At 51.3% G+C, this 23,110-nt stretch overlaps 1 protein-coding gene across 1 annotated transcript in view; it reads left to right on the top strand.

Moving 5' to 3' along the window:
- The first annotated feature begins 10,373 nt into the window (after positions 1 to 10,373).
- The window catches only part of Eng (endoglin), a 34,845-nt gene continuing 22,108 nt past the window's right edge, over positions 10,374 to 23,110 (top strand). The window contains exons 1-2 of the mRNA XM_055600887.1: positions 10,374 to 10,779; positions 20,679 to 20,830. Of these exons, the coding sequence (XP_055456862.1) occupies positions 10,713 to 10,779; positions 20,679 to 20,830 (219 nt within the window). The 5' untranslated portion in view covers positions 10,374 to 10,712. The remainder of the gene's footprint in view (positions 10,780 to 20,678; positions 20,831 to 23,110) is intronic.

Raw genomic sequence — 23,110 nt, 5'->3', positions numbered from 1 at the left:
AAGAAAACAAACTAGAACCTGCATACACCTTCCGGTATGTTAGAGTGGTCTCTAGGTCACTGATAAGCCATAAGACAGTATAGAGAATATGTAATGGCATTACACTGTAAGGACAAAGTCATTTCCATAGAGATACAGGAGGAAAAAAAAAAAAAAAACTTTTTGTTTTGAGACAAAGTCTCATTACATAGGCCTGGCTGGCCTGGAACTTGCTGTGTAGGACAGGATGGCCTCAAACTCAAAGAGATCCTCTTGTCTCTGCCTCTGGAATCCTGGATTAAAGGTCTATGCCACCATGCCCTGCCAAGAAGCCACTCCTTTGAGAGGAGGCTTGCTGTGTTGTCCTGGCTGATCTTGAGCTCTAGCCCCAGCCTCCTCCTCCCGCCTCTGAAGCCCCGAGAACACACTCGACTGTTCTTCAGGAACTGAGCCACTGAAGACACTTCAGTCCTAACGAATGATTTAAAGATGAGCTGGAGGAGTCAGGACAGTTTCCCGAACGCCCACAGCCTGTTCTGGCAGCAGCAGGATCAGCGCTGTCACCCAGCCAGTCAGTGCGCAGTCTTTGTGTGGCTTCCCATTTCTCCCCAGAGTTCCTCACGGCCAGTTTGCTGAAGCCAGGGCATGATGCAGGACACCCATTGCATTGGTCCCTGCAGGATCTCATGTTCACATTCTGTGGGTTCTTGGTCACTGAGCCCCAGCTGGGCTAGGCCTCTCTGTGTTGAGGACAGCAATTCCTGATGCAGTTCCTCCTTCCAGGTCTTTCTCTGGCTTCTGGAGTCAAAGCTTCCTTTTGTACCGCTGTTCCTACATACCGAAAGCTAGCTAGGTATGCATCGAGGGTATAAGTGGTCAAGATAAGCCTTGAAAACAAGGCTCCTTGTAGGTAGGGTTCATGAGAGGGCTTGCAGCCAGGCAAGAAGGTCTGACCTGTAGCCAAATAGCATTTCTTGAACACCGAGATTTTGAAGGAGCTTGGAAAAAAAGCAGGTTGGCTAGGCACCCGTAAACCCAACCTGGGGGGCTGAGGCAGGAGGCCCAGCATGAATACAAGCTCAACCAGGGCCACAAGAGTGCTACCCTGTCTAAAAGAAACACGAAAAGCAGAGCCTGGAGAGACGGCTCTGTGGCTAAGAGCTCTTGCTGCACTTCCAGAGAACCAAAGTTCTGTTCCAGAGACCCACATGGGGCTGAGGGGGGTGAGAGCTCACAACTGTCTGTAACTCCAGCTCCAGGGGGACCCAAAACCCTTCTGGATGCCAACAACACTCACATTCACGTACACATACAAAAATAATGAGTCTCTTGAAAAAGAAATCAGGTCTAGGGCTGGGGATATAGCTCAGTGGGTAGACTGCTCCTCTGGCACTCAGAGAACTCTGGGTTTGGTCTCCAGTGCTGTAGAAACTAGACGAATGGCACACACCTGTCATTGTGCCACTTGGGGTAGGAAGCAGGAGCATCGGAAATCCAAGGTCTTCGCCTCCGTGGCAAGTTTGAGGCCCGCCTGGGCTGAATAAATAAATTCAAAACAAAACAAAACAAAGCGGGTCAGGTGCGGTGATGGCCTCCAGACAGCTGGCCCTCAGATCACACTGCAATCAGCTCAGGAAAACCAACTCTACTCTTGAGTTGGGGAAGCAGAGGTCAGAGGAAGGTGGCAGCCCACTGGGGGGGGGGGGGCAGCGAGGGTCTTCTGTGGCGTCACTGCTCTAGTAAGGTGGGCGTGGCAGGCATCAGAAGGTCACCGATGCTGTCATTGTCATCTGGTCTCGAGGGACATTCCCGGGAGCTACTTATTGCAACATGGGGGAATGTCCTCTGTAGCCTGTAAGATTGATGCTCCTGAGACTCAAGTCCCAGAGAGGGCATACTCCATGGCGGGCATTGGTGGGTTGGTGGCCTCAGATGCCTCCCCTGGACTGCACCCCCATGACTTGGCCCCAGGGCCCCCTGAGCGGCTGGGCCGGAGGCACTGAAGTGGGAGAGGAAGGAAGCGGGGAGCAGAGGAGGCCAAGGCTGTCGCCTCCCAGCCCAAGAGGGGCCTCGAGTAAACAGGAAGGCCTGGCGGCTCCGAGATGGGGGTGTTTAAGGCTGGGGACCGGGAGCCCTTCTGAGTCTGCACAGACTGTGAACACAGGTTTCCTTGCTGGGGAAGTGGGCCTAGAGTCTACCCCACACCACAGAGCAACACTTTCACCTGTCTTCCCAGTGCCTGCCCTCACCCCTCCCCGGAGGCAAGGTCATCTCTAGGGCCTTAGTTTCCCCTCTGCAAACTCCAAACATAATTCAGAGGTCCCTGGAGCCCTGCTCAAGAGTCCCAGCCTCCTGGGTGGTTCTAGTGAGTTTTTAATATACATATGAATTTTTTTCATAACTATATTCTTAAACTGCTTAGAAGTGTCTGGAGAATTTTTTTAAAAAAAGGATTCAGAAAGAATCCATTCTTTTGTCTGTTTTTTGAGACAGGGTTTCTCTGTGTAGCCCTGGCTGTCCTGAAACTCCTTCTGTAGACCAGGCTGGCCTCGAATTTACAGAGATCCACCTGCCTCTGCCTCCCCAGTGCTGGGATCAAAGGCCTGTGCCACCGCTACCCAGCAAGAATCCGCTCTTGATTTTTTTTCTGAGACAGGGTCTCCCTACAAAGCCCATGAAACCCAAAATTCTGGCCTGAAACTCAAAATTCTCCTGAATTCTGGGATTACAGGCCCACGGGTACTTCAGATCTTGGGGTACAGGTTGCCACAGGAAGATCCATGTGGCTCCTGCCGTGTGGAACAGAAGGTCACTTTGAGGGAGTTTGTTCTAGTGCAGGGGAACCTGACCCCCGGGACCAGCTGCGTTTGGGGGAAGTTGTTCCCTCTGTGGGAGACTCTGTCCTTAGGGTCACATGCCTCCGCCCACATTCTGGGGTCTCAGTCTATCTCTTAGTAGACCTGGCACCGTGCAAGCAGGTGACAAGCGCATCATCTGTTCCTCTGGTGTGTCTGGAATGTTTGCTATTCCCAGCACCCACCTCAGGCAGCTCACAACCATAACTCCAGCTTCAGGAGATCTGATGCTCCTGGCCTCCTTGGGTACCACAGTGAACAAGCACATATCTACACGCACGCACGCACGCACGCACGCACGCACACACACCCTACACATAATTAAGGATAATACGAATTGAACTGGTCGATAGTGTACACACCTTTAATCCCAGCACTTAGGAGACAGAAGCAGGCTAGTCTCTGAGTTCCAGGCCAGCCAGGTGTACAGAGTGAGTTCCAGAGAAACCCCATCTCAAACAAAACAAAACAAACAAACAAACAAACAAACAAACAAAAAGAACAAAATTGCTCTATAAAGAAAAAGAAACAGTATAGCCCTTAACCTCAGGAAACTTCTCTTGATGGGAGAGGACCACATAGCAGCTAGTGGCCCTAAGGCCCATTGTTCATGGGAGAGAGGCATTTTATTTTTTATGTGTAGGGGTGTTTTGCCCGCGTGTATATCTGCACCACAAACATGCCTGGAGCCTGAGGAGACCAGAAGAGGGCATTGGATCCCCTGGAACTGGAGTGACAGATGGTTGTGAGCTGCCATGTAGGTGATGGGTCCTCTGGAAGAGCAGCCATTGTTTTTAAAGCCTAGCCATCAGGAAAGGCCATTTTAAAAGGAATGGTCAGGGGCTGGAGAGGTGGCTGCTCTTAACAGCGAACCTGAGTTTGATCCTTAGCACCCCCATAGTGGCTCACAACCGTTTGTAACTCCAGCGGGAGGGGGATCCAACGCCTCACGGCACACATGTGACACATATTCATACACAGACACGCCCATAAAATTAAATGTTAAAAAGGGATGGTCCGGACAGGCCTTGCTATGTGCTGTTTTAGAGGAGACTTGGGACGAGAGAAAACCTTGTCCCTAGACAAAGGGAGTAGAAGAAACATGGCGTGCAAAGGCCCTGTGCTCAGCATGTTCGAGAAACGCTGGAGCCAGTGTCACTGGGTGGCGTGGACAAGAAGCAGGAAGCAGGAAGAAGAGTAGGAGGCCAGAGAGGGTTAAGGGGAGCTTGCCAGCTGTTTGAGACATGGTGGTCGCCGATAGTGGTGAATTCCACTTGAACAGGCTTCCTGCACAGAGCAGAGAAAGGGCTGTGAAAAAGGCAGAAGGGAGCAGAACTTGGTGAAGAGGTGACCTTGATGTGCCCAGAGGGAGTAGGTGCAGAGGGCTTGGATGGAGCCAGGGCCTAAAGGTTCACAGTGACAAGAGAGACTGAGACCTGAGGCAAGGCGGTTGAGGAGACAGACTGGGATGAGGCAGATGACTAGTCAGAGGCTTCTTGGAGCCCTGAGCTGGGGAGGGTCCTGTGGGGGGAGGGAGGAGAGGCTGGTGTCCACGAGGCATGGAAAGCTCTTTGTGTGCATAGCACCACCGGGAACAGAATTTTCCAGTTCTGAACTAGGGAGCATGTGAAACAGCTCCCGGAGATGCTGAGAAACTACAGGTCTGTCGGATTAACATGGTTTGGGGTTGTCCTTTGAAATAAAACCTCACGTAACCCAGGCTAGCCTGGTTCTCACTGTAGTGTTGAGGATGAGCTTGAACTCCTGATCCTACTGCCTCAGCCTGCCAAGTGCTAGGATTACACATGTGCCCTTCCTCAAATTGGCACTCTATCAAGTGAGCAATACCCCCAGATCCAGTCTGGCTTTTTAAAACACCTATTTATTGTGCGTGTGCGTGAGTGTGTGTGTGGTGTGTGTGTGTGTGTGTGTGTGTGTGTGTGTGTGTGTGAATGCCACGTCATCCACATGAAGATCAGAGGACAACTTGTGGGAGTTAGTTTATTTCCTCCACCACGTAGGTTCTGAGAATCAAACCCACCATCAGGCTCAGTTGCAAGTGTCTTTACCCCTGAGCCCCCTGACTTGGCTTTTCTTTCTTTCTGTTTTTAAAAATTATTTTGTTTTAGCCAGGTGCAGTTGCACACGCCTATCATGCCACACTCGGGGAGGCAGAGGCAGGTGGATCTCTGAGTTCGAGGCCGGCCTGGTCTACAAAGCAAGTCCAGGACAGTCAAGGCTACACAGAGAAACCTTATCTCAAAAAAAAAAAAAAATATATATATATATATATATATATATTGTTTATTTTACTTTATGTGATGTGTTCGCCTGCGTGTATCTATATGCACCGTGTGTATGCCTGGTGCCCAGGGAAACCAGAAAAAGTCAGATCCCTCCATCTGAAGTTACAGGTATTTGTGGGCCACTGGGAAAAACAAAACAAAACAAAACAAAACAGGGCTCTCTGAGAGAACAGCAAGTGCTCTCAGCCTCAGAGTCATCTCTCAGCCCCTGGCTTGGCTTTTTGTGACAATATGCAGACTAGGCTAAGCCTGGACTCACGGAGGATCACCTCTGTCTCTCAAGAGCTGGTATGACTGCAGGCCTGTGCCACGAAGCCCAGCTGAGGGTCTCTACCTGCAACAAGTTCCTAAAAGAGACTTGGCCCTTGCCCTGCAGGCTGGAAAGAACCTGTCCACACTGTTTTATGGTCAGGACCTTGGCGGGCACCGTAGCCCAGTGGCTTGTCAGGACTAAAGGGAACTGGCAAACTGGCACAGGATGCGTGCCATTCAAGGACGTTGCAGGGACAGGGGCACAGACGACCTCCCAGAGGTCTGTCCTCTTCTTACCTGAGCCCAAGTTCCCCAGGCGACTTGTCCCTGGGCTTCGGATATGATGTCATTGGTCACCAAGGTCTGAGAAAACCTGATTGGGAAGTAAGAGTGAAGAGAAAAGGAAAAGGGTGTAAAGGCTATGGGAGGGGGAATGAAGAGGGACCAGTGACAGATAAGGCGACAAGGAATGTGGCAAGGAAACTAGGACAGAAGGTTCTGAAAACAAGGGAAAACCAACAGGTCCAACCCTACACATCCACGGCTGCTCTCCCCGTGCGTTTGCACATCTGCTCCTCACTTCCGTCGTGAAAGGAGGATGGGCTGTGAAGAGGCATTTTATGCTGTGCCAGGTAAGTTCATGAGTGATGGAGCCTTCACAATCTTGTCTTGTATTTTGAGTCCCCGAGGGCTAGCAGGCTGCCCTACACACACCCCCTCCACGGTGCACTGAGGCTCCGGAAAGTCGCACGGCCTTGCCTTAGGCTCCCTGGCTAACATGGGCCAGAGTCAGGTACCCAGACTCCTGGCCTAGCGCTCCCCTCACCATGCCTGAGCGGATCTGGCCTTGCAATTAGTAACGGCCCCTGGCAGCAGGCCGGTACTGGAGACTCACGGCCGCCTTGGGGTCCTTAGGGGCCGCCTGACATTCCTTTGGTGGCCAGGGGCCAAGGCAGACGTGCTTCGTCCTTTCCTGCCGCTCAGGCCTTCCTGGCCCCACCAGGAAGAAGTCGGAGCCCACTGCGAGACTCCTGGCTGGGGGCCATGTCTCCCCTGGAGTGCGCACAGGAGGCCCCGGAGAGCATCTACATTGGGCCTCTGCAGCAAACAGATGGCAGACTCCCAAGGGATAGCTTCTGGAGGCTGTGGTGAGGGGTGTGTTTACACAGGTGAGGTCGGGGAGCATGGAGCCATCAGCCATCACCCTGTGCAGATGATGGCTTGGCCTGACAGATTCGGAGATGCTCCTGGGCAGTAGGATAGACCCTGGCTGGATTATGGTCCTCAGTGGGAGAGTCCACTGATGTGGGGGCAGTCTTTTGGGGACAGAGCCAAAGGTGGTGCCCCTTTCTCTCGCCCTTGTTTATCCCTCAGGAGTAGGGAAGCGATGAAATGTATCGCTGCCCCACCCCCACCCCCCAGAGGAGAGAGCATGCTGGAAGCAAACCTCAGTTTGCTCAGATCTCTCCCTTCCTGCAAGGGGCTGTGACCACAGCTTCTGGGGAAAGAACAGCCCAGGACTGGTTTCACCTACAAGGGATAAGAAATTAGAATGTCTTCCCCACAACCCTCAGGCCCACGTGGCTTCCAGGGCACCTCATGCTTTCAGTAAAGATAGCTTGCCGTGCATGGCCCTACACACACCCGTACCTGGGAGTCTGAAGCAGGGGGATTACAAATTGAAAGCAAGCCTTTGAGATGATCCTTCCAGAAAAAGAAAAATAAACTGGGAATGGTGGCACAGGCCTTTAATCCCAGCACTTGGGAGGCAGAGGCAGGCAGATCTCTGTGAGTTCGAGGCCAGCCTGATCTATAAAGTGAGTCCTGGCTAGGACTACACAGAAAAAAAAAAAAAAAATAGAAAGAAAGAAAAAGAAGAAAAAAGATTTCAAGAAACCAAGTCCCTTTGCCCTGAAGGGCCAAAGCAGCAGAGGCCAGCAGAGGCCGTCAAAGTCCCTGCCCTCCTGGGACTTTTAGTGATGTCCCCTGGGGATTGAGGCACCACCCAGGCTGCAAACTGGCAGGGACAACCTCTGCTCAGAGCTTCCAGGCCGGTGACCCCACACCCTTCATCCGCTTAGGAGGTTCCCCGGGCAGGGCCCCCTAAAGCCTCCTGGTAAGGCTTTCTCTCCCCAGTTCCTGTCTTTTTAGAATTTTTAAGTTACATTTTATTTCTTTGCTTACTGTGTTTTTGTATGTGTGTATGTGGACACGCATGTCCCATAACACACACTTTCAGTTCAGAGGACAATTTGGGGGAATCGGTTCTCTTCTTTCTCCATGTAGGCCCTAGGGGTCAAACCCAAGCACTTTCACCCTGAGCCATCTTGTTGTCCCTCTTCTTTCCTTTCCTTTCTGGTGTTTTGAGACAGGGTCTTGCTCCAAAGCCCTGGGTAACCCAGACCTTGTTGTGTCGATCAAGCTGGCCTTAAACTTGCAGGCATCCTCCTGCCTCTGCCTGAGAAAAGCTGGGAGCAGAGAGGAGTCCCGTCAGCTGCCACTTCACAGATGCCTCCTTGTCTCCACCTGGAGCCTCCGCCTGGAGAACGAATTATGTCTTGTTTATGATCTGAGCGGAGATGGCTGTGCTGCATGGAGATGCTTTTGGAAGGACCTTTAAAAGGGTCCACGGGCCAGGTGTGGCAGCACGAATTTATTTATATATTTTATTTTTTATTTTTTTTCGAGATAAGGTTTCTCTGTGTAGTCTGGCTGTCCTGGACTTTGTAGACCAGGCTGGTCTCAAACTCACGGAGATCTGCCTGCCTCTGCCTCTCTGAGTTCTAGGATTACGGGTGAGCTCCATTGTGCCTGGTTTGGCACACACCTTTAATCCCAGCATTTAGGAGGGCAGAGGCAGGCAGATCTTTATGAGCTTGAGGCCAGCCGGGTCTACATTGCTAATTCTGAGACAGCCAAAGCTACACAGTGAGACCCTGTTTAAAAAAATAAAAAAATAACTCTAAAAACCAAAACAAGGCTAAGAAGTGGCCACGCTTAGGCTCAGGCATGGAAGTAGGAAGTACTTGGATCACCCTGAGACAGCAGGGTGTGGAAAGGTTAAGAAGCCTGGAGAGGCAGATCAGTCCATCTCCGGAAGGGCCTGGAACGTGAGGACTTTGTCCTGGAGTCCCGGAGGATCTCCTGGCTGCCACCTTCCCTTGTGGTTCTTACAGTTTTTGTACCAGCTGCCCTCTGAGGTATGGAGCCAGGGCTGAAGTCAGGCAGCCCTGAGGTGTCCACTCTCCAAGCTCCTTATCAAGCTGGCCTCCACCTGTGTAAAACAAAGCCCAAAGGAGCAGGCCTTGAGTCAATGGTGACAATTTGATACTGAGAAGGTGAACGCCCAGGGTGGGTCCTGGTGGAGAGCTTAGTCCCCGGGCGGGCTGGGCTGACTGCTCCCCAAACAGATTCTGTTAGGGCTTGTAGAGACAGAAGCTCACAGCCACGCTACCACCACCCCGTCCTGCCCTCTGGAGTCCCAGTGTCCATCTGCTATCTCCATGGCTGAAGGGAAGAGCAGAGGCAGCCATCACTAGGAGGTCTGGTGAGGCTAGGTCTCCCATGTTTGCCTGGTTGAGAGACCTTCCTCCAAGCTGCCTTCAGGAACCACAACTACCCTCCCTGTCTCCTGTCAGCCACTGCAGAGACAAACTGCTGGCCTGGCCTGGCCACTGAGGCATGAGAAAGACTAGAGGGAGCCTAGAGGCCAGGCCTGAAAACCCAGACCTCCTTTCAGAGGCTGCACTTCTCAGCCTTCTCCCTCCTCCAGACAACTGACTCGCACTGGCCCCAGGGGTAAAGGCCAGAGCTCAGGCCCTCCCAGAGACAGCTTCTTAACCTCTCTACGCCCTTGCTTTTGCCCCAGGATAATCCAAGCACTTCCTACACGAGTGCTTTAGTCTACAGCCCTGTTCTTTCTTGGCCTCCTCTGCTTGCTCTATCTGGACTCCCCCAGTGCCCGACACCTTTCCAGGCAGCTCAGTTTTTCTTCTCCAAGCTTTCCTGGGCTGGATCCTAAACGCTACCTAGCAACACGGTTGGCACACGGTATGGGTTTACTATTCGCAGACCGAAGATGGGCCTTTCTGGGATTGTCACCTTAGTCAAGGGAGGGAGTATGGTTTGGCAAGCGGCTCCTGCAGGCCTGGCCCAGGACTCTGTACTCTGTCCTTGGAAATTTCCCAAGAGCCTGGGGAAGAGGACACAACTGTGCCCTGCATTACAAGCAGGTAACTGAGATTAAAGACTCAGCCTCATGTCTTACCTGGAAATGAGCAAGGCAGGTCCAAACCCAGGGCCATTAGACTTCAGAAATGTCATGAAAACCTGTGCCTGCTCCTCCTTTGAGACAGGGTGTCACTGATGTATAGCCCAGGCCGGCCCCCAACTCACAGCTCTCCTGCCCTGGCCTGCAGAGGGTAGGAATTATAGGTGTGTGCTACCAAGTCCACTGTGTTTTCCCTACTGTGTGGGTCTTTATGGTCTCCATGGCCTTCTTTGGGCCCAGACAGTACAGTCCCAGCTGCTCTACTATGCTAACCTGGGAATGTGTCTTCTTCACATTGGGCCTCAGTTTCCCTCTCTGTAATACAAGGGGCACAACTTAGAGCAATCCTGCAAGTCTGTGCTGATGCTGGCGAGGACCAGCTAGAATCCCCGACACCATCTTTCCAGAAGGCTCAGCCCATCATTTGTTTCCTCATCTGTAGAATGGGACCTTGAGTTTCTGAGGCTTCAGCCAGACCTTGTCCCCTGTAAGGTTCCCAGATATGTCCTTACCAGTCAACATCAGCAGGGGTGGATGGAGGGTGGGGTGCATGGGGGAGGTCGGCAGCCTGGGCCCTCCCATCATCCTGCCTCCCCCATCCCAGGGCCCCCCACCCAGCGACAAAGCCTGTGGCACTTCCTCTACTCGCCTGGCAGGCAGCCTGGCCCGGCCCCTTCTCTAAGGAAGCGCATTTCCTGCCTCTCTGGGCCGGGCTGGATGAGCTGAACTCCCCGCCGTGACGGTCAGACCCCTGCCTCCATCTGTGTCCCGTCCCCAGGCCAGGACCAACTACGGCCGCTGTCCATAAGAGCCCAGTGTCTCTTTGCCACCATCCAGTCAGCTAGAGACCCCTGCCCTGCTGTGAGTCTCGAGCCCACTTCTCCTGACTTCTCCGCCGCCACCTCAGAAGGCTGGAGCAGGGACGTGGTCGCTCCGGCCGCCTGCTCCCTTCGGGTCCCCGTGCGAACCCACGCCGGCCCCGGCGCCCACCAGCAGCCCTGCCTCTGGATACCGGATAAGGCCCAGCGCACAGACTCTCAGGTGGACAGCATGGACCGTGACATGCTCCCTCTGGCCATTACCCTGCTGCTGGCCATCTATAGCTTCGTGCCCACAAGTAAGTGTCCAGGGCTCTGGGTTGTGGGACACAGCCCAGCCTAGGCCCCGTTCCAGGACTTATTCCTGTGTCCTGAGCTCATAGCCGCCCACAATGTACTATTAGGAGGCAGGAATGGGATCACCAGCTATTTCAGTTATGACCAAAAGATTTCACAGGATGCCTAACTTAAGCATTAAAAGTCTTGGGGGGAGGAGGATAAGCTATTTATGTTCGCCCTGGCACCTGCCTGTTACCCTTCCTGCTGTGTTCAGTATCAGGAAGGCCAGGAGCTAGAATGCTGTGTATCACTGGAAGAATTCCCTCCCCTCTCTGAGCCTTAAGTGTCCCATTTGAGGAAGCACAGGAGAAATTTAGACTCTGGGTCCAACTTTGACCTCCTTGTTTCCTTATGCAATCTTTGGGACGAGGCCTCTGAGCCAGAGGACGCTATAGTAGAGGTTGGTGGTGAGATCATTTTTCCAAAGAGTGTCTGCTGTTATTAGCTTCAAGTTCTCCCCCATACCCCTTCCACCCGCTTTGCCCACAAAGACCACATGCTTGCCCTGCCTCTGTTCCCCTTTTCAAGAAGGGCACAGGCTCACTTAGGGGTTCTGTGGCTCTTCTCAGTCAGGCTGAGCATTCAAATTGACCTGAGGAGGGATGGTGAGGAGCCCAGACCGCAGTCCTTCTCATGCTGGGTTTCAGTGGGGCCTGCTCCTCAGCCACCCGCCCTGCGGATACCACCTGCTCACCTGCAGATTCACGGGCTTGTTGGAGGGTTCGCATGGGCTGCTGGGAGGCAGGAGTGTGGGGAGGGGATGGGGCCATCCCAGCATCCTAACGGCCGCAATTGATGGGAGATTTCTTGTCACCACCTCATTGGTCACCGGAAATTGAGTCTCAGAGGCACTGAGTGACTTGGCAGGGATTTGACGCAAGGTCTGTGCCCCTCCAGAGAACCCTTATTCTGGCCACATGTGACCCTGCAAGATGGCTGCCACAATTACCCCATTTCCCGGAAGAGAAAATGGAGGCTCTGACCTTCCAAATCCATCAATTCTAACAGCCTGACCTGAGCCTGGGACAGGATTCCAGGCCCTCTTCTTCTGGGCTTGGGGCGAACTGCAAGATCTTTAGGGCCTGACTTGTAGTTTGGGAGGTGGATGTCAGTGCCTAAGGTCTCTGTCCAGATTGTAGATCGGTTGATTGAGCTGATTTCAGGCCACTAACCCTCAGTTCTTATTTGGAAATCAGAGGTCAGTGGCACACAGCAATCACCTCTCTCCCCTACAGAGGCAGGAGGTGCAGACACCCTCAAGGGTGTAGATGATGGTAAGCAGGTATAATAATTAGGAAATAATGAGTTCTGATAAGAGCTCTTACATGCCATATTTGTAAGGTCCTGAGTTAAAAAAAAGTACACATATTTTCATTTACACATGCATATAAATACATCCATATTTTTATTTTATTTTATTGAGAAAAGGTCTCAATAAAATAAAAATATAGCCCTGGCTGGTTAGAGCACAGAACTCAGATCCTTGGGGATGGGGTTAGGATGGAGGGTGGAAAAAATGGGCCCAGTCTTCTGGGGCACAACACAGCAGAATTTTCTAAAGTTGTGTCTTGTGTATAACATTTTACCCTCACGACTCAACTTTGAAAGTCAGCCCCGGGTGTGGTGGCACACAGCTGTAATCTCAGCCCTTGGGAGGCTGAGGCCATAGTATCCACATAAGTTCCTGGACAGCTTAGATTACATGGCGAGTTTAAGGCCAGTCTGGACTACATAGTAAGAGTCTGTCCAAAAAAAAAAAAAAAAGTCAACCTTAGAGAGATCCCTGTCAACTCTGTAAGGATGGATGGCCTATAGGTACCTGTAATAAACCCAGCAACTAGGTCCCAACCCAAATGTCCATCAGCAGAGGTCTCATTGAAGAAGTCATACTGTCACAGAATGCCACCCAGCAGCTACCACGAAACCAGTGGATCCATTCACCACGACACACAGGTTTCTACAACACATCACACCGTGAGGACCCATATCTACTAATAAGACACAAGGATGCGGTTTGCACAAAGAAAGTTCTGCAAGGAGGCGCACTTGGTGTGACTGTTCTTCGGTGTGGGATTTTCTCTGAGTCCAGGGGGCTTTCGAAGACAAATTCTTCTGTTGTGGATTGACTTGTTTTGTTAGTTTTATGCGTATGGGTTGTTTTGCATGCATGTATGTTTGTGTGCCCAGGGAGGCACAGAGAGTTGTAAGTCCCCAGGTTGGTGCCAGGAACCGAACCTAGGTCTTCTGGAAGAGCAACGCATGCTCTTAACCACCGAGCCGTTTCTCCAGTCCCCATGTGGAGATTCTTATAGAGCAACTTAACCGTGTGTTGCTCCTGAAAGACTACAGATGCGTGAGGGGTGCTGGGATATAGCTCCCTGGGAAAACCATGCCTAGCAGATGTGAGGCTCTGCAAAGAAGAGAGCAAAGGAAGGGGAGGAGAGGCATGCATGGTGGACACACCTGTAATACCAGCACTCAGGAGGTAGAGGCAGGACCAGAAATTTGAGCTCATGTCGAGCTCAAGTCTAAATTGAGCTAGATGAAGACCTGTCTCAGGAGAACAAAAGAAAGAGGGAGGGGCAAGGGAATAGAGTGAGGGGGGAGATGATTTTTAAAATCTTAGGTCTGTGGGCTGACAAAATCAGATAAAGAGCTGATGCTAAGGCTGCCAACTTGCGTTTGACTCCCAGAATCTACATGATGGGAAGAGAGGGCACACACACACACACACACACACACACACACACACACACACACCCCCCTCCTGATTAAGGCTGGAAGACGAACGGCAGAACACTTTTCTAGAATATTCCAAGTTCGATCCTTGATACTGTAGACAAATACTCCCAGGTCTGTTAGCATCTATAAACTGACCTCTAGGCTGGGCAAGGCCTTATTTCTGGCCCCACTGATAAACACGTGAGAGTCCTGTGGATCCTTCTTAAGTGCCATAGTATCTCCATGTCACCATTCGGACTCCAAAGCTGTTTGCAGTTCTGGACTATTCTGACACAGCTGTGTGCCATCATTTGAACAGAAAGTAGTCCCCTGCTGAGTAGTTAAGTGGTTTCCCCTTTGTTCCAGTTTGATGCATGTACCATTCCCCGTATTTTGGCTTATTTCACTTGGAAGCTTCTGGCACAGTGGCTCCCTGGGGCCTACGAGGGAATGACCACTAAGGTTCTCCTTCCACACCTGGGTTCGGTTTACTCACATTTGAACCACCTATAACATGCATGCTTGTAGTGCACATACACTCAGGAAGGCACACACACATGCATATGAACAATAAAATAAACTTTAAATATTAAAAGAAAAAGTAGGATTCCCTCTCACTTCAGCCAGAGAGACTGAGATGCTGAGAAGAGGGACAGAGGACCTGCTCCGAGCCACATGTGAGCCAGTCCTGGGGGGTTGGAGGACAGGCCTGCTCCGTGTGCTCTGGGGCCTTCAGGCAGATCTGGGCAAGCAACAGGCGATCTGCTCTCTGTGTCCTTGGTGTGTTGGCCCGGTGAACAGACGAGGATGCTCAAGTTGTCAGTAAGTGACATGTCCTGATTTCCACCCCAGGCTGTCTGCTCCTGACCCAGCCTCCTCTCTGGGCCCTTTGGTGGCTAGGCACGGGAGACTTAAAAAGCTGGGGGCCGAGTTCCAGGCCCCACCTTTGCCTCCAGACCAAGCTTCGGGGCAGCAGTCCTGCAAGTTGAGGGACTTGCAAAGTAAACTGGATTTAATGTCGGCATATAATTGGGGTGATCACGTTTATGGAGTACTTGCTGTACACCAGCACTGGCACTGCTCTAGGCTGTCGACCCTCTGTTACAGATGGAGAGACTGGGGTCTAGGAGACAAGAGAACTTGCTAAGCAACACAGACTACAGTGGAGAGCCGGGACCCAAAACCTTGGACCAGCCATTTCCATAAGCTACCTCCTCCTGCAGCCTGAGCCCTCATTTCAGGACTTGGTCCTTTGTCCCAGCCCCCTTAGATGAAACCCTGAGACGCTGCATCTGCTGTCAGTGTCCTGCCTTCTGGCCTTTGTCCCAGATAGAACCTCTGGACATCATTCAGAGGGGTCCAAGAACAGTAGGAGGATCTGCTAGCAAGTTACAGATAAGCCTTAACATTTACTGCACATACCGCATTCTGGCCCACCCCAGCCCAGACAAATGACAGGGACACAGTGAACCAGACTGTCCCTGTGCTGTGCTCTGGGGGTGCAGATAGAAGGAGCTAAACAGCAGCAGCCCGGTGTGGGTGCACTTGAGAAACTGAGGCAAGAGAATCAGGAATTCAAGATGAGCTCCAGATACATGGTAAATTTTAGGGTAGCCTGGGCCCTAAAAGATAGGAAATCCTGTCTCAAAAACAACCCAGCCCTGCAGAGATGGCTCAAGGGTTCAGAGCATTCAAAGGACATGGGTTTCCAGAGCCCACACCACACAGCACAGAATTGCCTTTAACTCCAGCTCTAGGGGATCCTGTGCAGGCACGTGTACACACACACACCACACATGCACACTCCAACATCCAAACACACGCACCACACACCATGCACACCACACATTCACACACACACACACACACACCACACAAATAAGAATTAAATGAATCTTAAAAAGAGAAAACAAATAATCAATGAATCTTTAAAAGAGGCTGGCGAGATGGTTCAGCGGTTTGAACACTTGCTCTTACAGAGGACCCAGATTCTGTTCCCAGCACCCGCATGGTGCCTCACAACCCTCTGTAATTCCAGTTCCAGGGGGTCTGACTCTGCCCTCTGACCTCCGAGAGCACTCGGCATGGTTGTGATGCAATACATATATACGTGTACATAGATACCTATGAAATACTCACACAGAGAAAAATAAATAAATCTTAAAAAACAAAGCAAAACAAAATCCAGGCCAGGCATGGTGGCACATACCTCTAATGCCATCATTCAGGGGGCAAAGACGGCAGATGGGATTTCTGTGAGACTGAAGCCAACCTGAATTAGAGAGTGAGACCCTGTTTGTTTTGTTTTTTTTTTTGGGGGGGGGGTTGCTTGTTTGTTCATTTGTTTTTAAAGACAGGGTTTCTCTGTGGAGCCCTGGCAGCCTCGGAACTCACTCTGTAGACCAGGCTGGACTCAAACTCAAAGATCTACCTGCCTCTGCCTCCTGAGTGCTGGGATGAAAGACGTGTGCCACCACTGTGTGGCTAAGAAGACCTAGTCATAATTTTTTTTTTTTTAAGGCTGGGGAGATTGTTCAGCTCGTACAGGTTTGCTGTGCAAGCGCTGAGGACCTGACTTCAATGCCCAGAACTCATATGATGATGATGATGATGATGATGATGATGATGATGATGATGATGATGATAATGGGTACAGTAGTGTTGAGCCCGAGCAACCCCAGTGCTAGTGAGGAGAACACAGGAGGATCCCTGCCGCTCACTGGCTCATCAGCGGAGCTACCCAGTGAGCTCCAGTCTAGTGAAAGGCCTTATCTCAGAAAGTAAGGTGAATGGTGCTGAGGAACAGCCTGGTGTAAGTCCCACACATGCACAGTCACACACGTTCACCCGCACACCTACACATAAAGTAGAAACAAAACAGCCCAAACCCATCAAAACAGACAAACAAACACAACAAAGTAGCTCCCACCTGAGCATGTGTGACTCTGTGACTTTCAGACATCAGGTCCTGGTGCACCTAAGAAAGGAGGTACCTGCTTCTTTTTTTTGGAATTTTTGTTTTGTTTTTTGAGACACAGGGTATTTATGGTGTAGGCTTGTCTAGAAGTCCAGAACTCACTCCATAGACCAGGCTGGCCTCAAAATCACAGAGATCCACCTGTCTCTGTCTCTCAAGTGCTGGGATCAAAGGCATGCGCCAGGAGGCACCAGTTTCGAGAAGAGGCTAACAATAGTTTTGAAAGTTGAATCCAAGTTGGTCAGGTGGTCAATAAAAGATGACCGCTGGGGCTAGCTGTGGGCTGACAGATGACTCGGCAGTGACCAGCACTTGCTGTTCTTGCGGAAGACCAGATTTGGTTCCCAGTGCCCACATGTCAGCTTACGGCTCTCCATACCTCCAATTCCAGGGGGCTCTGATGCCCTCTTCTGCCCTGTGCGGGCACTGCATGTCCATGGTGCGCATAATTCACGCATGCAGGTGCGTGCCTGTGCCTGTGAAACTAAAATAAATCAATCTTAAAGGGTAGCCGCCGGTCTGCAAAAGGGCGAAGGCGAGCAAGGTGCGCCTGGAGAAAACGCTCACCTCTGACTGGAAGGGAACAACAGTTCTTCAGCAGGTCCTGTGCAATCTCCATCCTTCAGCAGGTGGCCGGGCCCTGTGTCCGTGACAGTCTGGGAGTGCTCGCCAGCTCTCTGAGGGTGGCATAGGATCTCCACCACTCCATCATCACGCATGAAAAGGAGCCTAGAGGGTGGCACGATTGGGATGGGAACGTTGGGCATTAGTCAACCTCTCCATCTTTTGACCCCTCTTTAGGCTTCGGAGCATGAATTTGGCTCTGTGGGTGTTGGAGACTGGGAAAGAAGGGGGAACTGTGTCTTGCTGGTGGCCTGACTGGGAGATGGGACACCTATCTCTGAGGCTGTCATTGGACGGTAGCTAGGTGGGTGGTGAAGTAGCTGAAGAAGTCTTTTGTCAGAAAGCATCATCGGTGGCACAGATATTCATAGCACCTATGATGCGTCAGAACTGACACTGATAGACACACGAAGCAAATGCCAGGGGGTAGAACTAGACCCTCCGAGAGCTCAAGGCCAGGCCCTGCTGCTGAGTATCTAGGTCTCCTAGGGAAATCCTTTTGCCTCCCTAACTAGCTGTGAAATGGGCATCAGAACCGCCCACCCACCTCCGAGGGCTGCTATAAGGAAGCAAGGAATTTACTCATACAAGCCCCCAGACAGGGAACAAGACGGAAGCTTTGGTGTGGTAATTGTGCCTACAAATGAGTGAGGCTCGTTCTATAGTCCTTGCAAGCTCAGACTGAGTCTCAGAGAGGTGAAGAAGCTGAGCTTATGACCAGGCCATGGGGCCCCACAACGACTTAGTCTGATGGCCTCCAGGAGCTATTTGGGATGGAATGGGAGTGGCTGTGTAAGGCCCTGTACTTAGGTAAGGATGAAGGAAGAGGAGTGGGAGGGTGCTCCAGACTCTTACTCAGGAGGTCAGGGTCACCCCGTTCTCCAAGGGTGACTTCTAGGTCCCCAGCGGCGCCTCCTCCGACAGTTCCCGGGAGGCCCCCCGGCATTTCCCTTGGTGCCAGGGGATTGTTTTCAGCCGCCCTGGGCCCGCCTTGGGCTTCTGGAGACAGGCTCAGGCGTCACACTCCCTCCTGTCTCCCCATTCTCGTCTGTGGGGTGGGGGCAACCAGTATTCGAAAAGGCCCCAAAATAAATGGGCCTCTTATCTGATCTCCCAGCCTGGCCTGTTATCTGATCATTACATAATGGCCAGGCCTGTGGCCTCTCCTGCTGGCGCTGGCTGACGGCATGGAGGAGGCGGCCCCAGGCAGCCCGGCAATGCCAGAGGAACTGGGGTTCCTGGAAGTCTGGGGAGGGGAGTAGGGAAAGTCCAAAGATCTGTAGGCCAGATCAGATCGTGGGTCATGTTGGGAGAGCAGCCGGAGACCCAGAGGGCAGCCACATGTATGTATGACATAAGCATCCCTCTGTTCAGGCTGCAGCCTCCCCTTCTAGGTAGGAGCAGCCCACGCTTAAGAATGGGAAGGAGTCGGGTGGATCAGAGGGGAAATTGACAACAGGAGAAGGTACCAACCCTTGAGTCTATTGTGGTGAGGGAAAGGAACCCTACTGATCTGTCCTGTCCTTCAGCTGCACCCCAGCCCTTAAACAGCCAATTGCCGCAGCACACGCAGGCAAGAAAGCTACAGACAGAACAGCCACATGCGTGCCTCACAGGTTCCCAACAACCCGCAGACAGCATGCTTTTCTGTCCGATTGCCCATTGGACAGACCAGAAAACTAAAGCCCCAAGTGCTGAAATCACCCCACTCCCAAACCACACAGCTAGTCAGAACTGGATGTTGGGCCCAGTTCCCAGGAACTTGCTTTGAACCAAAATACCATATTGCCCAAACACAAGCATGTCCCTAACATACTGTAGATGGGACTGGGGCTGATGAGGTTTGGGCTCCTACAGCAGCAAGGGGTACCTGCCCCTATTCTCTTCCCAAGATGGAGATGAAGGATGGCATTGGAGGGTCTGAAGCAGCCATCTTTCCTCCTTCTCTGACCTCAGTGGACCAACAAGCTAGCTACAAAGGTGGGGAAGAAGGCTGCTCAGGCCACAGGCGCCCGTGGTTCAGGAAGAGCCAGCCTTCCCCCATCCTCAGCACTGGCGTCAGCTGGACGTGAAGCCTGGTCCTCCTCGCCCATCTTTGATCTCCAAGAAAACAGGAAGTGAGCACGACAAGATGGAGACATAAACTTCCAAACAGCCTCCCCTTCTCTGTCCCTCCGCCACAGCCCCCCTTCCCCTCAGCACATTCCTTAGGACGAGGTGTAGGGGGCCTCATTTCCTCTTCCCCCTTTGCTGGGTCAGGGTGAAATTCCATTCCTCTCCCTTGGGACCCGTGTTTCCGGGCCGCCTGTCGGCAGGCTGTAAGGCCTGCCCCATCACTGCCTTCAACCTGGGCTGCTCCTGCTGAGGCAGGAAATTCTCTCCTCAGAAACAGCCTCTTAGGGACGGACACTTTGAGGTCAGAAGAGGGAAAACTGTCTCCCTACCTCACCCCCATCTTCCTTTGGATTAAACTGGCCTTAAGCCTTGGGGTCTACCATGGGGCCCTGCCTGTTGGGGTCATCTGGCACTAGTGGATAGCTGTGCACAGTGGCACCTACCTTTAATCCCAGCACTGGGGAGACAGAAACAGGCAGTCTCTGTGAGTTCAAGGCCAGCCTCGTCTTCATAGTGAGTTCTAGGCCAGCTGGAACTACATAGTGACACCTCATCTCAAAAAAAGAAAAGGAAACAAAACAACCAACCAAACAAACAAAAAAAACAAAAAAGCAGAAAACAAACAACATCTCTCCTGAAATAATAGTTAAGTTTGAATTTCAGATAATCAATGAATGTTTTGTAGTATAAGTATATTATTATATATTTAAAATTATATCTTCCTGTAATCTGAGCACTCAGGGAGGCAGAGGCAGGTGGATCTCTATGAATTCAAGGCCAGCCTGGTCTACAAAGCAAGCTCAAGATAGCCAAGAGAAACCTTGTCCCGAAAAACAAAAACAAAATCTTTTAAAAAAAATAGATATAGATAGATAGATGATAGATAAATTATACCTTGAAAAATGATTCCTATTTATCTGCAATTAGAATTTATTCTTTATCTTTATTTGACCTTTGTCTTCCAACATTACACCCAGTAACACTGTGACTCTGGGAGACTTTCTCTGGCTGAGCCACAGTTTCTCCACTCATGGAATGTATGAAACGACATCCACCATGTAGGACAGCTATGAACTCTGAGCTACTACCAAGTACCTAGGAAACGTTTAGAAAATGAATGTGATTGTATCCGGGCGGGACGGTGCACACCTGAAATCTCAGCATTTGGGAAGTGGGGGCTGGAAGATCAGAAGGTCAGGACCATCACTGGCTACATGACAAGCTTAAGGCCAGCCTGGGCTACATCCAACTCTGTCTTCAAACAATAACAACAATACTAATAACAATGTATTTTTTTAAAGAATAAGAATATATTTAGTGCTTTTTCCTTCTAGTGCTGGGAATTGAACCTAGGGCCTTGCCCATGCTAGGCAAACATTCCTGGCCCTGCCCCCTTCTGACCTCACTGTGCTTTACCGGCAGGTCTCGCAGAAGAAGTCCATTGTGATCTCCAGCCTGTGGACCCCACAAGGGGTGAGGTGACATTTACCACCAGCCAGGTCTCTGAGGGCTGTGTAGCTCGGGTTGCCAACGCTGTGCACGAAGTCCACGTTCTCTTCCTGGATTTTCCCAATGTGAGTACCTCAGGCAAGTGTGGTGGGAACCTGAAGGAAGCGGAGGTGATGGGGTGAAGGATGCCTTCCTGTAGCATTACTAAGGCCTCAGCCATGAGACTGATCGGACGTCTCCTGGGAGGGCCTGTAAAGAGCGGCTTTTTGGTAGGATGGTCTTCTGAAAAGCATCACAGGAGCCAGCTGGAGGGCCAGTGAAGGGGCTCACCGGGTGACGGTGCTTGTGACCAAGCGTGGCGCCCTGAGTAGAAGCAAAGAACAATTTCCTCAAGTTTTTTTTTTAACTTGTGCATGTGTGTGTGTGACACACACACACACACATACACACACACACACGATGCCATACTTAAATGTACTTAAAAATAATTTAAAATTTTTTTTTCTTTTTTTAAAGACAGGGTTTCTCTGTGTAGCCCTGGCTGGCCTGGAACTCACTCTGTAGACCAGGCTGGCCTCGAACCCACACAGATCCACCTGCCTCTGCCTCCCTAAGGTCTGGGATCAAAGCCATACGCCACCATACCTGGCAAAAAAATGATTTTTGAAAGAGATCCCAGGTAGAAAAGAGCTAGGTAAGAGAGTCAGTGTGAGCCACAGAGCTTGTGCCTAAACACCTCTAGGGGTGGGGCTTTCGCGGCTTTTCAGAGGACGAGGCCCCACTCTAGCTTGGATTTCGGACAAAGGGTTGACTTCCAGCTTCCCTCACATCAAAGGCCTGGGTCCCACCAGGAGTCCTCTGAGATCCAAACCTGGTGAGCCAGCCTCAGGGCTGACTCCACCAGTCTCCTGAGATCCGCCACAGTCTTGTGTATGTGTGTCTTTTGTGAACAGTAATAGCCCATTTGTCAAATGCTTTCTGCATGGTAGGTGCTGAGCTACCTACTGTCACCTGGGAACTAGCTTTGTTTATTTGTTTAGTTGGTTGTTGTTTTTTTGTTTTGCTTGCGTTAGGTTTTGTGTAGCCCAGGCTGGCCTCAAACTGGCTGGATAGCTAAGAACGGCTCTAAACGGATCCTCCCGTCTCCGTCTTCAAAGGGCTGGGATTGTAGACACAGGTCATAACATCTGATTTACCTGGTGCGAGACTCCAGACCCAGGGCCTCAGGCCTGCTAGGCAAACACTCCACCAACTGAGCCGTATCCCCAGCCCTGGATATGTATGTGTGTGTTGGTGTGTATGCATGCAGGAGCATACATATGTACCAACACACTTGTGTGTTCTCAGGGGCTCATCAGGGTCTGCCATTCTCATTTCCTGGAGGAGGAAACGAGTCTGGCCTTGAGAAATAAAATAGAATCTAAAGCCAGATGGCACACCAGAATCCTAGGGACCTCAGAGCCAAATTCAGGTTTGTTGGCTTGCCTGGGCTGCAGCCCACACCTAGCTGACGTGGGTAAGGCCACAGGAATGAATTAGATGGGTGAGTAAATTTGTGGCCAACCTGCCCCTAAAACAGTTGAGTTGCTTTGCATTTTGTGTAGTGATAAGAAGGTGCCCAGACCACCAATATCGGGGGGGCCCTGCCTGCCACAAGGACTGTGGGCTTTGATAATCCCCAAGCTACAGATAGCACCAAATACATTTTATGTGGCTTTTGTAAGCACTGTAATTGCTTTTCAAGTTTGGTAACGATATGGAAAAAATAAGAAGCTCCTGGAAGTTCATTTTGTTTGTTCTAAGGTTTAGGGCCTTGCACCAATACGAGTGATTGGGGTCCCCTGACAGTAGAGCCAGCAGAGGAAGGCCCCAGCCAGATAGCCAGGCCTTTGGGACACAGGTGTGTAGACAGCTTCAGCCAGGGCCCAGGAGGCTGGTGTAGTGGCAGAGGGTCCAGGGCAGGGTACTTCAGCTGCGAAGGGCTTAGGCAGGACTTCCTGGGGGAAGTGACAACACAGAGTAGCTAGGCCTGTCTCCAGGTGTGGTGGACAGTGAACACAGCAGGGGGAGAGAATGCCTTCGGAGGCGAATGAACTGCCTGCTCAGGTTCTACATGTGACGGGATCTTGCCATTCACCTAGGAGCAGAACTGGGAAGACATCCGGAAAGACTGTCACCTGATGGGAACTTGGTTTTTATCAATGAGCAATAGTGACCACTGAAGGATTTTTAGGGCTGTGGTGGGTAGGGCGTCACAATAATTCATGGCATAGTCCAAGGCTACCAGCGTTTTGTGACAGCAGAATTTCCCTGTTGCCCTCTGCCCCTTCCAGAGAATTCAGCCTTGTGTGACGTGTATGTGTGTGTGTGTGTGTGTGTGTGTGTGTGTGTGTGTGTGTGTGTGT

This window comes from Psammomys obesus, unplaced genomic scaffold, assembly GCF_907164565.1.
Source record: "Psammomys obesus unplaced genomic scaffold, mPsaObe1.curated_primary_1811, whole genome shotgun sequence".
Taxonomy (NCBI): domain Eukaryota; kingdom Metazoa; phylum Chordata; class Mammalia; order Rodentia; family Muridae; genus Psammomys; species Psammomys obesus.
Note: the sequence above shows the minus strand (reverse complement) of the source record. Positions and strands in the feature narration are given on the sequence as shown.